This window comes from Sphaeramia orbicularis, chromosome 15, assembly GCF_902148855.1.
Source record: "Sphaeramia orbicularis chromosome 15, fSphaOr1.1, whole genome shotgun sequence".
NCBI classification, from domain to species: domain Eukaryota; kingdom Metazoa; phylum Chordata; class Actinopteri; order Kurtiformes; family Apogonidae; genus Sphaeramia; species Sphaeramia orbicularis.
The window spans coordinates 18529327-18542004 of NC_043971.1; the positions used below are offsets into that span (position 1 = coordinate 18529327).

The following is a 12678-nucleotide window of genomic DNA, read 5'->3' on the forward strand; positions in this document are numbered from 1 at the left end:
ATACTTGGATGTATTTCTATATATTTGTAATGTAAAATATATTCTGTGAATTATGAAACTTTCTACCCTTGTTTGATGTATACTATTATGTATATATACTGTTCAATGTTCACTGTTCAAAAAAAAAAAAAAAAAATACTGGGGTGAATGTGGCCCCTGAAAGAAAATGAGTGACACCCCTGCTCTATAGGCTGTGTGCTCCTGTTTTCTTTAACTTTGACCTAAGGCAGGACCTTTGATGTGATTGGCTCAGATGCTACAACTGGATTCCTATTGGTGGATTCGCTCACGCCCACTTTGTATTCATCAAATCGCAGTGCAGGATCCGGTCCTCTTTCTGCCCGTTAGCTGTCCCCGGTAGCCGCTTCTTAATTTGACTCCTGTCTGTTTAATTTACAGGTAACATTTAGGCTAATCATGTCGGTGTTCAGTGAGGTTCCCCAGGCAGCTCCTGTCGCTGTTTTCAAGCTAACGCAGGATTTCACTAACGACCAGTCTCCACAGAAAGTCAACCTGGGAGTAGGAGGTAAGTTGTCCTCTTTCAGTCGTCAGTCTCGGTCATGTACCTGCCATTAGCCCGTTAGCCGGTTAACCATGGCAACGGTATCTCAGGTAACAAGCAGCAGCTAGCTAATGTTAGCTACATTTACTACAAATATGTTACTTTAGCTAGCAGCGTAATATATTTCTTCTCTATTTAGGCTTTCAACAAAATTACACATTTAGGAACAATGTTGTTTAAACGTGTTATTTTGAATTAGTGGAAAATATTAATGTCAAATTCCTAAATACGACAATGTGAGCTCTTAAAGAGTCCTCTTCATATACATCTGTGTGCAGTTGTACTGGTCTGTCTGTCATTTGCCTCTGACCTGAGTGTAGCTTTGCCTCTGATAATCTATCGGTGTTGTTATGCAACAATACCAGTCTCATGTATCATGTCCTCTCTGGATTCATCCAACATTACACAATAACCTCATGGCCTCTGAACCAGTCACTCGATTGGATTATTGTTTGTCCAAACTACAAGAATAAGCTTCTTACATAAATTTGCACGTGTATGGCTTCACTCTTCTTTCAGTGGTCATTATAATTGTTTCACTGTTAGACTGTAAGATTATTACTGAAAACAGAAAACAAAGGATCCTTCATTGCAGTACTATTTTACTAGTCGTGCTGATGCTGAACAGGAGCAGTGTGAGAATGATTGCTCACTCAGCTCTGTTCTTGCAGTGTTCACAGCCCTGCCTGTGCTTTTATTAGTACAGAAAGCTGAGGCCTCATAATCCCCAACACACAGCACCATCATCTAGCTAAGTAGGCCACACAAAGTCGGGAACTACATCTGTTCTGTTATTGAATGTTAATATTCGCAAATGACTAGTGCCTTAAGCTAGTTAGAAACAGAAAACATTATACACATTATGAAGGATCTGACTTTTTATTGACCCATGTTACAAAGGTTAACAGGCTGATGCATATTGCAGTGCGATGGGTCTCAGCTGGGAGGAGCATTAATGTATATGCTATGGTATCACTGAAATGATCTTCCTGTGTCCAGCTTTACATTCCTACCATTTCACTCATTTTCAATGCTTGATAAATACAGAAATGGAAATGTAATTCAAGAGGCTAACTGTAAGTTTTCTGGAAAAATTCCACAAATACTTACAAACAAGTGAGGCATATAGTGCATGAGTATGTACTATTTGCAAGAAACAGTTTGGGGTAATAAGGACTTTATTAACTCTACCTTCAGATCAGTGAAGCTGCTCTGGACTTAAAACAATATGAGGTTTCATATACAAGTTGTTTTTTTGTTTTTTTTTTATGTTCATTACAGTTTGATATCATCTTACTTGCTGTAATTTGTCCTCTGTAGCATACCGGACAGATGAGGGCAAGCCATGGATTTTGCCAGTGGTGAAAAAAGTCGAGAAGCTCATTGTTCAGGATGATAGCCTGAACCATGAGTACCTCCCTATCCTGGGCCTGCCTGAGTTCAGGTCCTCTGCCTCTAAGATTGCACTGGGAGATGACAGCCCTGCTATCCATGAGAATAGGGTCTGTACACAGAACTCAACAGCTTTGACATTGCTGTAGTGGTTTTCCATTAGCTGGGTATTTCACCCCTAACCTCCTTGTGTATTTCTTTTAGGTGGGAGCTGTTCAGTGTCTGGGAGGCACAGGTGCATTGAAGATGGGCGCTGAGTTCCTCCGGCGTTTCTACAATGGAAATAACAACACCAAAACACCCGTCTATGTATCTGCACCTACCTGGGGTACACTTCCATATGCATAAACTAACAATGAAGGCGCATAGAGTGGAAAGCCCTTTGGCTATAGAATGTTATTAAGAAGTGAATTAAGTGTCATATCTTATCTTTCTTGCGTGTTATCAGGCAACATCTACGAGGCATTCATAAAGCTATATTCACCTTTGTATCCATCGGGAGTCTAAGCAATAAAGTAAGGATGCTGTGGTTAAAGTTTTTCTTACTGTTTTTTTTTCCAGAAAATCACAATGCTGTATTTGCCAACGCTGGCTTTGAGGATGTCCGTCCATACAAATACTGGGATGCGGAGAAGAGAGGTCTCGATTTGGCAGGTTTCCTTGGTGACTTGGAGGTAAGAAGTGTGTGATTAAGAGCTGACACTGTATGGTTTCAGTCATTAGTTTACGCTTCTACTTCTCTCTATTTCCATTAGAGCTGTCCAGAACGCTCCATTTTTGTTCTCCACGCCTGTGCCCATAATCCAACTGGCACAGACCCCACCCAGGAGCAGTGGAAGCAAATTGCTGAAGTTATGATGGTAATGTATGCAAAAATATAAAGACCCGCTGACATGCTGTCTGAGCTGTCATCTCAGCTGTCACCACTAACAGAATTTACTTACAGCCTACCACAGTGCGATGACTTTTGATGTTTTCTGCTGTTCTTTTCCAGAGGAGGAAGCTGTTTGTGTTTTTCGACTCAGCTTATCAAGGATTCGCTTCAGGCAGTCTAGAGAAGGATGCCTGGGCCGTCCGCTACTTTGTCTCCTTGGGCTTTGAGATGTTCTGGTGCCCAGTCCTTTTCCAAGAACTTCGGCCTCTACAGTGAGTTATTCATGGCCTGCTGATCTTCACTTAAATGAAACTGGAGCCTTATTTATTCATCTTTGTACAGATAATGCATATGAGAATATATGGCATGTAAGACGTAATAACAAATCACAGCAGTGCTATATTATCAGCTCAACTGCTTCATAGTCTAAACCATAAATGGCAGTACTAATGTGTCTTACGTTGTGTAATGTATTAGAAGTGGAAATCACAGAGTAACTCAAAATGTGGGAAATATATCCTCGGTATATATTTACCACTGTAACAATGGTATCACAATACAGCATATGTGATACCAGATACATTGCAAGATAGTCATCTATGATACGTCAGGGCGTACATGTAATTAAAGAAGAAAAGTACTCCTGGAAAGGCAAAAAAAAACAGGAAGTAACTGTAATTTATATATCCCTGTGTGCCTTGGTTTTTAATAAGCATATTGATATTGGGCACCAATATATAAATAGTGTATCATAAGAGGAAGGTAGTTTTGACCCACTCAGATAGTATAATATAACATGTTGGGCAACTGCCATTGACATGTTTGGGATGCCTCATGGTGTTTTTTTTTTTTTTTTTTACTTTTTCCTGCCAAATATGACACTTTCCAGGACTTTGACCAGTGTTAGCACAGAGCACCTAGCTATATCGAACAGTAAATAGGGTGAAGTGGAAAAAGGAGTGAGGAGTTGAGAAACATGGGAAAAGTTCATGAAAGTCTGGCAGCAACACCCCTGCCATTTTGATCTCAGACCACAACACTAAAAATAGATCAAAGCCGGGGATCAATAGAAGAGGCGCTACAGCAACACACTGAGTACTGCCCACAGACTCTGCTGTGATCTTTCTGAGGCCATCATGCATGTTGTGAAAGATGACAAGCTGTGATTTGTCCTTTGTCTGCAAATGATCTCTCATGTTGGTCATATCACTGCACAATTTGTTAATATATAACCCTCTAATCTTATATACTAACCCTATCTGGGCTACACCAAGTAAAAAGTGCATCAGGTTTTCATTGCAAATCCAGTACATAGGATATTGAGATAACATTGTCTCCTTCCCACATGTACAGTAAATACAACAGCTGATTGACATGTTGTTTCTATACCTTATACTGCATGTTTGTTCCCTCAGATGAGCGTGTTGGCAATCTGACCGTCGTGGCTCGTGATGCAGACAACCTCAAGCGAATTCTTCCCAAATGGAGAAGATCGTCAGGACGACCTGGTCCAACCCACCGTCTCAGGGAGCTCGCATCGTCGCCGTCACTCTGAACTCACCTGAACTCTTTGCCGAATGGTCAGTATGCGTTAGAGAACGTCTGAGGGTCTGCACAAAGTATAACAGTATTTATTGTGATGTGGCGTCTGTTTTCTAATGCCTTTGACTCCAGGAAAGACAATGTGAAAACCATGGCTGACAGGGTGTTGTTGATGAGAGCTCAGCTGAAAGCCAAGCTCCAGGCTCTGGGGACACCAGGGACCTGGGACCACATCACAGAGCAGATCGGCATGTTTAGCTTCACTGGTCTCAACCGTGAGTACAAACACCGCTCAGTAAGAAAAAAAATTTCCAATATATGGAATCATATACTTGTTCTTGTATATGTAAAAATATTCCACCACAGGCAAATTTTTTATTAAGGTTGAAAAGAGTGCCATAAAGAGGGTATGGTGTGAAATGTTAAAAGACTGAACTTTTTGCTCAATGCAGCCAAAAAACTGGCTATGAAACCTTAACTCTACAAGATGCTACTTTGGTAGTACAGGGGACTTGTGCAGGTCTTGAAAATCACAAAAGTGTGGAATTTTGAAACACTGTTTTCCAGACATTGAAAAGTCTGAATTTTGGGTGAAAATTTTAATAAAATTTGGAAAAAAAGTTTCTCTCATAGTTCTCAATTATGTGCTCAAAGGCACATACTCTTGTAAGACAAGAAATACATGAGAAAACATATAAAAAAAACTTGATGTGATTTCACTAACCCATCTTTACTGGAATGATTCTAGTGAAACTTGTTTGTGTGTTATCCACTTATGTGATTTTTTTGAAAAAAAGTTTTGAAAAAGTCTGGAATTTTTATTGGATAAAGACCAAGTACCCTGTAGTAAAATGCTCAACTGTAAGGTATAATCTTCTGAGAAACCAAAGATATGTTTATTCCAATTTGTATCTGGTTTTACGCTTTCCAAAAGGGAAACAAAAAGTCAATCCCCTCTGCAACAATTTAGAAGTGTATGGATTACAGTGTTACACACCGTGTAATTAAACCTACCTCTGTGGTGTTTCCTGCAGCCAAACAAGTGGAATATATGGTGAATGAGAAGCACGTCTACTTGATGGCCAGCGGTCGCATCAACATGTGCGGTCTGACCACCAAGAACATCGACCATGTAGCTCAGTCCATCCATGAAGCTGTCACTAAGGTCCCAGTAGAAAAATGCACTATTACCCACAATCCCTCAGGACTTCAGCCTGCCTGGCCCTGAACCATCTTAATCTTAAAGACACAGTTTTTATCCAGCAGATTTCCTGGGGTTGACATAAAAACTAGTTCTGTGGCCCCGTTTTCCCGATGCTGTCAGTGTTTGTGCTAAACTAGGTTAAACACATCCTGGAACTGTTTCTTTACTGAGTGCACAAAGTTGGTTTATACATATCCTTACATCTAACCCCAATAAGACAAAAACACAGAATTAACTCCGATATGAGAGTGAATCTGTTAAGTAATTATGTTATAATGAGTCTTATTTGTGTTGATCTTGTATCTATAGTTTTTTAGTTTGACATTCATGTGGTGCATTCTTCCAACAGAAACCCCTGCACAGTCTCCAGTGTTTTATCAAACATTCCAATGCTTTTACACTTTTATTTCACCTGCATCCATTAACATTTACGGTTAATACTTGAGAACACTTGAAAAATGCGACCAATGTATGTTTTACCAATAGAAAGCACGACACCACTTCTGTCATAAATCAAGTAGCTGAAATGAAGTGTGAAACTGCCTCAGGAAGATAATTTAACTTGAACTTTGTAATGTATTAGAGATAAGTCTCTCGCCCAGAGGGTTTATAATAATTACCTCTCATGTAATCTCTGTTCACCGAGTCTGTCTCTCCAGTTTGTGTTCCTTGGCCACAAACGGACTGTGAACTTTCCTAACAGGAGCTGAGACTCCAGACTAACGTCAGCAGCGTTTTCTGCTGCCAGATGAATCCTGATGCTTCCAGTTCTGCCTGGCAGATGTATCTGCAAGTGAATGTTGATTTTTACACAGTGATTATTTGAAGCACTAGCACACTCTTAAATACGACCTTTGTGTCAACGGTACAAACACTAATGATCAACCGTTTGCTGTCATATCACTTTGCACAAAAGCCCCAGTTTACTGTGTAGAACATGAACATGAACAGAACATGTACTGGTACTAGAGTCTGATGAAGTGAATTTGAATAAATATCTATACTGTGAGTACTGTGCTACTGTCATTCATGCTATGGCTGGTTTAAGATTTGAATTGCAGTTTTAATGGTCATAACAAGCATTTTCTTCTTCCCACTCCTTTTGAGCAGTGCTATTGATTTTTTTGGTTATTACTAGTGTACATGGCAGCTGCTATCTTTATTAATGTATTTGCTTGGATATCAGTTCCTTGTACACAAAAATGTTAAATTTTTTTCTTCTGCTCAACAAATAAATGAATAATAAATTATGTGGTATTATAAGCCATTAAAAGTAGTGGCTCATAGAGGAAAATGAAATGTGTACTCCCACTTATGGAAACTAAGAAAGAAACAAAATACTTAATAGGAATATTCTCACTTGTGTATGCTGTTCTGGATATCTTTGCCACTCTTTGTACCCATCCTGGATGTACAGTATATAAACTTGCGTGAAAACTTGCCATAAACAACCAAAAAAAAAAAAAAGTAATATCTCTGAAAGCATTCAGCGAGAGGTTCAGTTCGGATTTCGTCCAAATCCCCATCACTCGACTCGGTTGTCGGATCAAAGGGCTTCCTGTTGCGTGTTCTGTGTATATAGAGGGGCCAGTGTAAATGACTTAGCAGTGCAGTATCCTTTGGTACTTTGATAGCTGTACTAAGCAAAATGAAAAATAACACCCTCCCCTAACATCACCTCTGTGTGTGACGTGTGTTTAGAGAGGCGGTGGTTGACGTCAGTGTGCGTCACCTTTCTTTTCCTTTTTCACCTCTTTTTGTCTCCTGCTCATTTTTCACCACCATTTCAGCTCAGCCACTCACATTTTCAAAGAATCACAGCATTATTTTATTCCAAAGGATCCAACAAATCTTTATTTATTGCAGTTATAGCTAGGACAATGGCTTAGCAGCAATTTATGGCCTCTTCCTTTCATTATCTCATACAATTACATAACTAGAACCCACTAGAGCAGGGGTGTCAAACATGCGGCCCGGGGCCAAAACCGGCCCACCAAAGGGTCCAATCTGACCTGTGGGATGAATTAGTGAAATGCAAACATTACACTGAAGATATTAACAACCAAGGATGTTAACATAATTTTAGGTCAGTTTCATCTGAAGTGGGTCAGACCAGTTCAAATACTATCAGAATAAACTATAATAATGAAAACTACAAATTTTTTTGCTTTAATGTAAAAAAAAAAAAAAAGTAAATTACACAAATGTTACATTTACAGACTAGCCTTTTACAAAAATGTGAAAACCTGAACAAATATGAACATATAGAAATGTCTTAAGAGAATTCAGAGTAATTGTACCAATATTCTGTTTTTGTTATTAAATGTTTTGTGTATTTGTAGATCCACTGTGATCTGTAAGTTGTAATGAACATGTGAAAATAAGAAGCGAGGCTAAATAATGGTATAAATTGTTTAAAAATTGCACTTTTTTTCTGAATAAATTTCATTTTGGTCATGGTTGTTCAAGTTTTTCCACATTTTTTAAAGGATATTTGTAGGTGTAAAAATTTTGATAGCATACAGTAATTTTACTTTTTCACTCTAAAACATAGAAATTAGACATACAAATTTTGGAATTATTATTTATGTATTATTGTGTTATTATTTTAATCATCACTGGCCCACTGCAGGTCATATTGGGTCTGTATGTGGCCCCTTGAACTAACATGAATTTGACACCCCTGCACTAAAGTAACATTTATAAATACTGTCTTTAATAAAATTGTTTTCCGGTATCCTGTTGTACACCATACCTTCTACTTCTCAGGTCTAGCAGCTGATACATGACGATTCACGTTCAATGAGGTTCATGTAAAATGTTCTGTACAGTAGCGTGAGATTTTAAGATACTGCACCTCTGTAGGGAGACACTACTGCAGATTGGTTTCATCCTTTTCATGCATCCCTTTGCTTAAGCATGCATACGGATAAACAGGGATTCCTATACAGGATAACTTTACAGTAAAAGCAGCATATATAAACATGCCAACTACTCGCTATATCCAGTTAGACCCAAACATCCACCCAAAAACCCCCGTTCCTTATGAGCTTTATTTGATCGATTGGTGTATGCAGCTTTAGTGGTTGACCCTGGTTAGAATGAACTGTACAAAAAGTGGATAGTACCACATGCTTGTTTATGTAAGATGCTTCTACAGTACTGCTCTGATGCCGTCAAACACAGTATGATGATTTTTTTTTTAATTTAGGTGTTTTAGGGATTAAGTAGGTGTGTTTAATAGGACGATTGGACATCATAGCAACAGAAGGGTTGTGTTTGAGGACTATGTAGGAAGCATGCATTCACATCGATCTGCCATGACAGGTGAATAGTAAAGTAGTAATAGTAGTAATGTTGATTATTCCATACAATAGCCCTTTTCAGTGGGTGGGATATGAACATTTAGACCTCAAAGTTGACGTGTTGGGGGCAAGCAAAATAGTCCAACACGAGGATATAAATGACTTTGATAAGGGGTGAATGTTGTGGATAGATAATTAGGTCAGAGCATGTCCGAACCTGCAAGATTTGTTGGATGTTCCCATTAGGCAGAAAGTGGTCTCAGGAAGGAGGTTTGATTTCAGTCTAATCAGACATCTCCAATCCAAGACTTAAAGGATATTGCTGTCAGATCAGACACTACATTACACCTTCATATGCACATTATGTATATAATACACAGGGTGTCAAACATGTGGCCCGGGGGCCAAATCCGGCCCGCTAAAGGGTCCAATCTGGCCTGCGGGATGAATTGTGTGAAATGCAAAAATTACACTGAAGATATTATCAATCAATGGTGTGAAAATCATTTTAATTCAGACAAATACAGTCTAATTAGATTCAAGTGGTCAGACCAATAAAATATTATCATAAAAACCTATAAATAATGACAACCCCAAATTTCCTCTTTGTTTTTTTGGTGCTAAAAAGTTCAATTACATAAAAATGTTACATTACCAAACTATACTTTTACAAAAAATGTGAATGACCTAAACAAATATGAACAAATGGAAATGTCTTAAGAAAAGTAAATGCAATTTGACCAATATTCTGCCTGTTACTAAATGTTTTGTGCGATTGTAATGCACATGTATAAATGATAAACTGATAAAATGAGGCATAATATTTTTAAAATTGCACTTGTTTTTCTTAAGACCATTCAAGTTGTTCATGTTATTCAGATTTTTAAGGAAACTTTGTAGATGTAAACCTGATCATAATGTAATTTTACTTTTTTCACTATTATTATTCTACTGGTCTGGGCCCGCTTGAGATAAAATTGGGGTGAATGCAGCCCCTGAACTAAAATGAGTTTGACACCCCTGTTATAATAGATCTGGTTTCCCTTTCTGGTTGGTACTGTAGAAGAAAATTATTGTACTTTCATTTTCTCCTTTTGTGGTTCTTTTAACCCATAAAGATCTGGGATTATTTTGTGGTGACTTCAAATGTACTGCAAAAATCCAATCTTACCAAGCGATATTTTCCTCATTTCTAGTCAAAATATCTCATCACACTTAAAAGAAGACATAATCGCCTAAAGAGTAACCTTTTCAGTGACATATAAGAACTTATTTTTTAGACAATAGATCTTGAAAATCTTATTTCAAGAAATCTTACAAGATAATTTTCACTATTTCATTGTTGTTGTTGTTTTTTTTTTTGCTTAATTCAAGATTTTTTTTTTGCTTAATTCAAGCACAAAAAAAAAAAAAAATCAACAAACAAGTAAATACGTGAAAATTATCTTGGTAAGATTTATTGAAATAAGATTTTCGACCTCTGTTGTGTCTCCTTTGTTTTAATACTGGTTTAGTTTAATATTATATTCTGCATTTAGCATTTTCAGTGAAAAACAGGTGTTATCCTATATTTAATTTCCTTATCATGTAGATTTTGATAAAATGCGCACAGTAAAATTCAAAGGTTATTATACCAAAACAGAGAAACTGAAGAAAAATTGATGTTTTTAGCAAAATATATCATTAACAGAACATAAAAACAAGCATCTATAACCACTGTCATATGTCAAACTACACAGGTTTTAAGATGAATCAAAATTTCAGAAGATTATGGTGTTTCCATGTTCACAACGGAGCCTGTATAAGTCCAATGGGTCATATCCAATGACCATGAAAGCAGAGAAGAAGCATTTTACCTAACTAGTTGCATGTACTCATAGAATTAGTGGTTCAGAAGGTACTGACCATTTATATTAGCAAATGTTTTGGTCAGCTACAGCTTTTAGGTCTTCGAGGTTGATAAGTTAACTTTGCTCTTACAAAATACCTATTACTGGTTGATCACACCTGAGCTATTCATTTGTAACTTCAGCTTTTGCCCTCTGTTGCTCATTCACTTGTGATCACCTGACCTTTTTTTTTTTTTTAAATCAACTTCTGTATAAATTGTTCACTACTGAGTTACACTGGCAGACTGAATATCACTGCCTTGTTAGGGTTAGACTCTAAATCACAGATGTCAAACATGCAGCCCGGGGCCCAAATCCAGCCCGCCAAAGGATCCAATCTGGCCCGTGGGATAGATTTGTGAAATACAAAAATTACACTGAGGATATTAACAATCGAGGATGTCAAAATCATTTTAATTCAGATTCCACATACAGACCAATTAGATATCAAGTGGGTCAGAACCCAGTAAAATACAATCATTTTAAAACCCATAAAATAATGAAAACAGCAAATTTTGTCTTTGTTTTAGTGTAAAAAAGTAAAATTACATGACAATGTTTATATTAAATACTGTTACATTACAAAAAATGTGAAAAACCTGAAATGTCTTAAAGATAAGTAAATGCAATTTTACCAATACTCTGCTGTTATTAAATGTTTTGTGCATTTGTAATTGTAATGTAAGTTGTAATGCACTAAACTGATAATCTGAGGCAGAATATGTTAAAATTGCACTTGTTTTTCTTAAGACGTTTCCGTTCATGTTATTCAGATTTTTGTAGATGTAAACATTATCATAATTTAATTTTACTTTTTTCACTGTTATTATTTTACTGGTTCCGGCCCACTTGAGATCATATGGGGCTGAATTGGGCCCCTGAACTAAAATGAGTTTGACACCCCTGCTCTAAATCCTCTGCACAGTGACTAAAGCTCACCTGAACCAGTCACACTTCAGACTCTGGAAGATATCCTCAACAGTAACTAAACCACTACAGAATGGGAACACCTGACAAGACCTGCATTTTAAGAGATTCTTTGGCCCTTGTCAAAGTCACTCGTATACTCATACTTATCCAGTTTTCCCCTTTCCAAAGGACTGAATGTTCTCTTGCTGCCTGTTATGTCTCGATAAGTACCACTGTACATGATAATCAGTATTATTACCCGCTTCGTTTGCAATTTTATGGCTGATCACTGCATGTTGTGCAGGCAGGTGTAATGATAGTTTATGGAGACTGATGGAGGTAAATTCAAACCACTTATATAAGATGAATGGTATTGCTATCTTTAACTACATTTGGTAATTCTGACACTTTGATATAAAAAGCAGGTGAGAAATTGTATTTTTTCCCATATTGTGCATAGGGCCTACCCCTCTAAACAGGCTGAGAGGAAGTCAGTGTGTGTACAATTAGTAGTCGTTCAGGCAGAGAATCATTTATGGCTTCTTAAAATATATATATATATATATATATAATTCTGACAATTTCATCTGGTGTAAAAATTGTGCTCTGGTCTTGTGTCTTTTCCGTCTTAGCCAATGGCTAGTGTGCTGTGTTTTGTGGACAGTAGGTGGCACCCTTGTGGCAATATTTGCAATTCCCTGTGCAAACATTTGTTCTCTTTATGTAGGAACTGCCTCATAGTAGCAAATGGTTTCTAGTGTAAAACATCAAGGCAGGCTGAGATACTCTCAAAGGGTTTAGACCAGGGGTGTCAAACATGCGGCCCGGGGGCCAAATCCAGCCCGCAGGATGAATTAGTGAAATGCAAAAATTACACTTAAGATATTAACAATCAAGGATGTTAAAATAATTTTAGGTCAATTAATTCTAAAGTGGATCAGACCAGTAAAATACTATCATAATAAACTATGAATAATGAGAACTGTAAATTTGTTTCGTTG

General features: G+C 37.5%; 1 protein-coding gene across 1 annotated transcript; it reads left to right on the plus strand.

Annotated features, from left to right (window-relative positions):
• The first annotated feature begins 292 nt into the window (after nt 1-292).
• Nucleotides 293-6583, plus strand: got1 (glutamic-oxaloacetic transaminase 1, soluble). The gene is given in 11 exon segments (XM_030155985.1): nt 293-526; nt 1883-2064; nt 2159-2282; nt 2516-2628; nt 2710-2814; nt 2949-3065; nt 3067-3100; nt 4244-4300; nt 4303-4408; nt 4503-4645; nt 5405-6583. Coding segments are annotated over 11 exon segments (1284 nt in total). The 5' UTR covers nt 293-417; the 3' UTR covers nt 5599-6583.
• Nucleotides 6584-12678: the final 6095 nt, after the last annotated feature.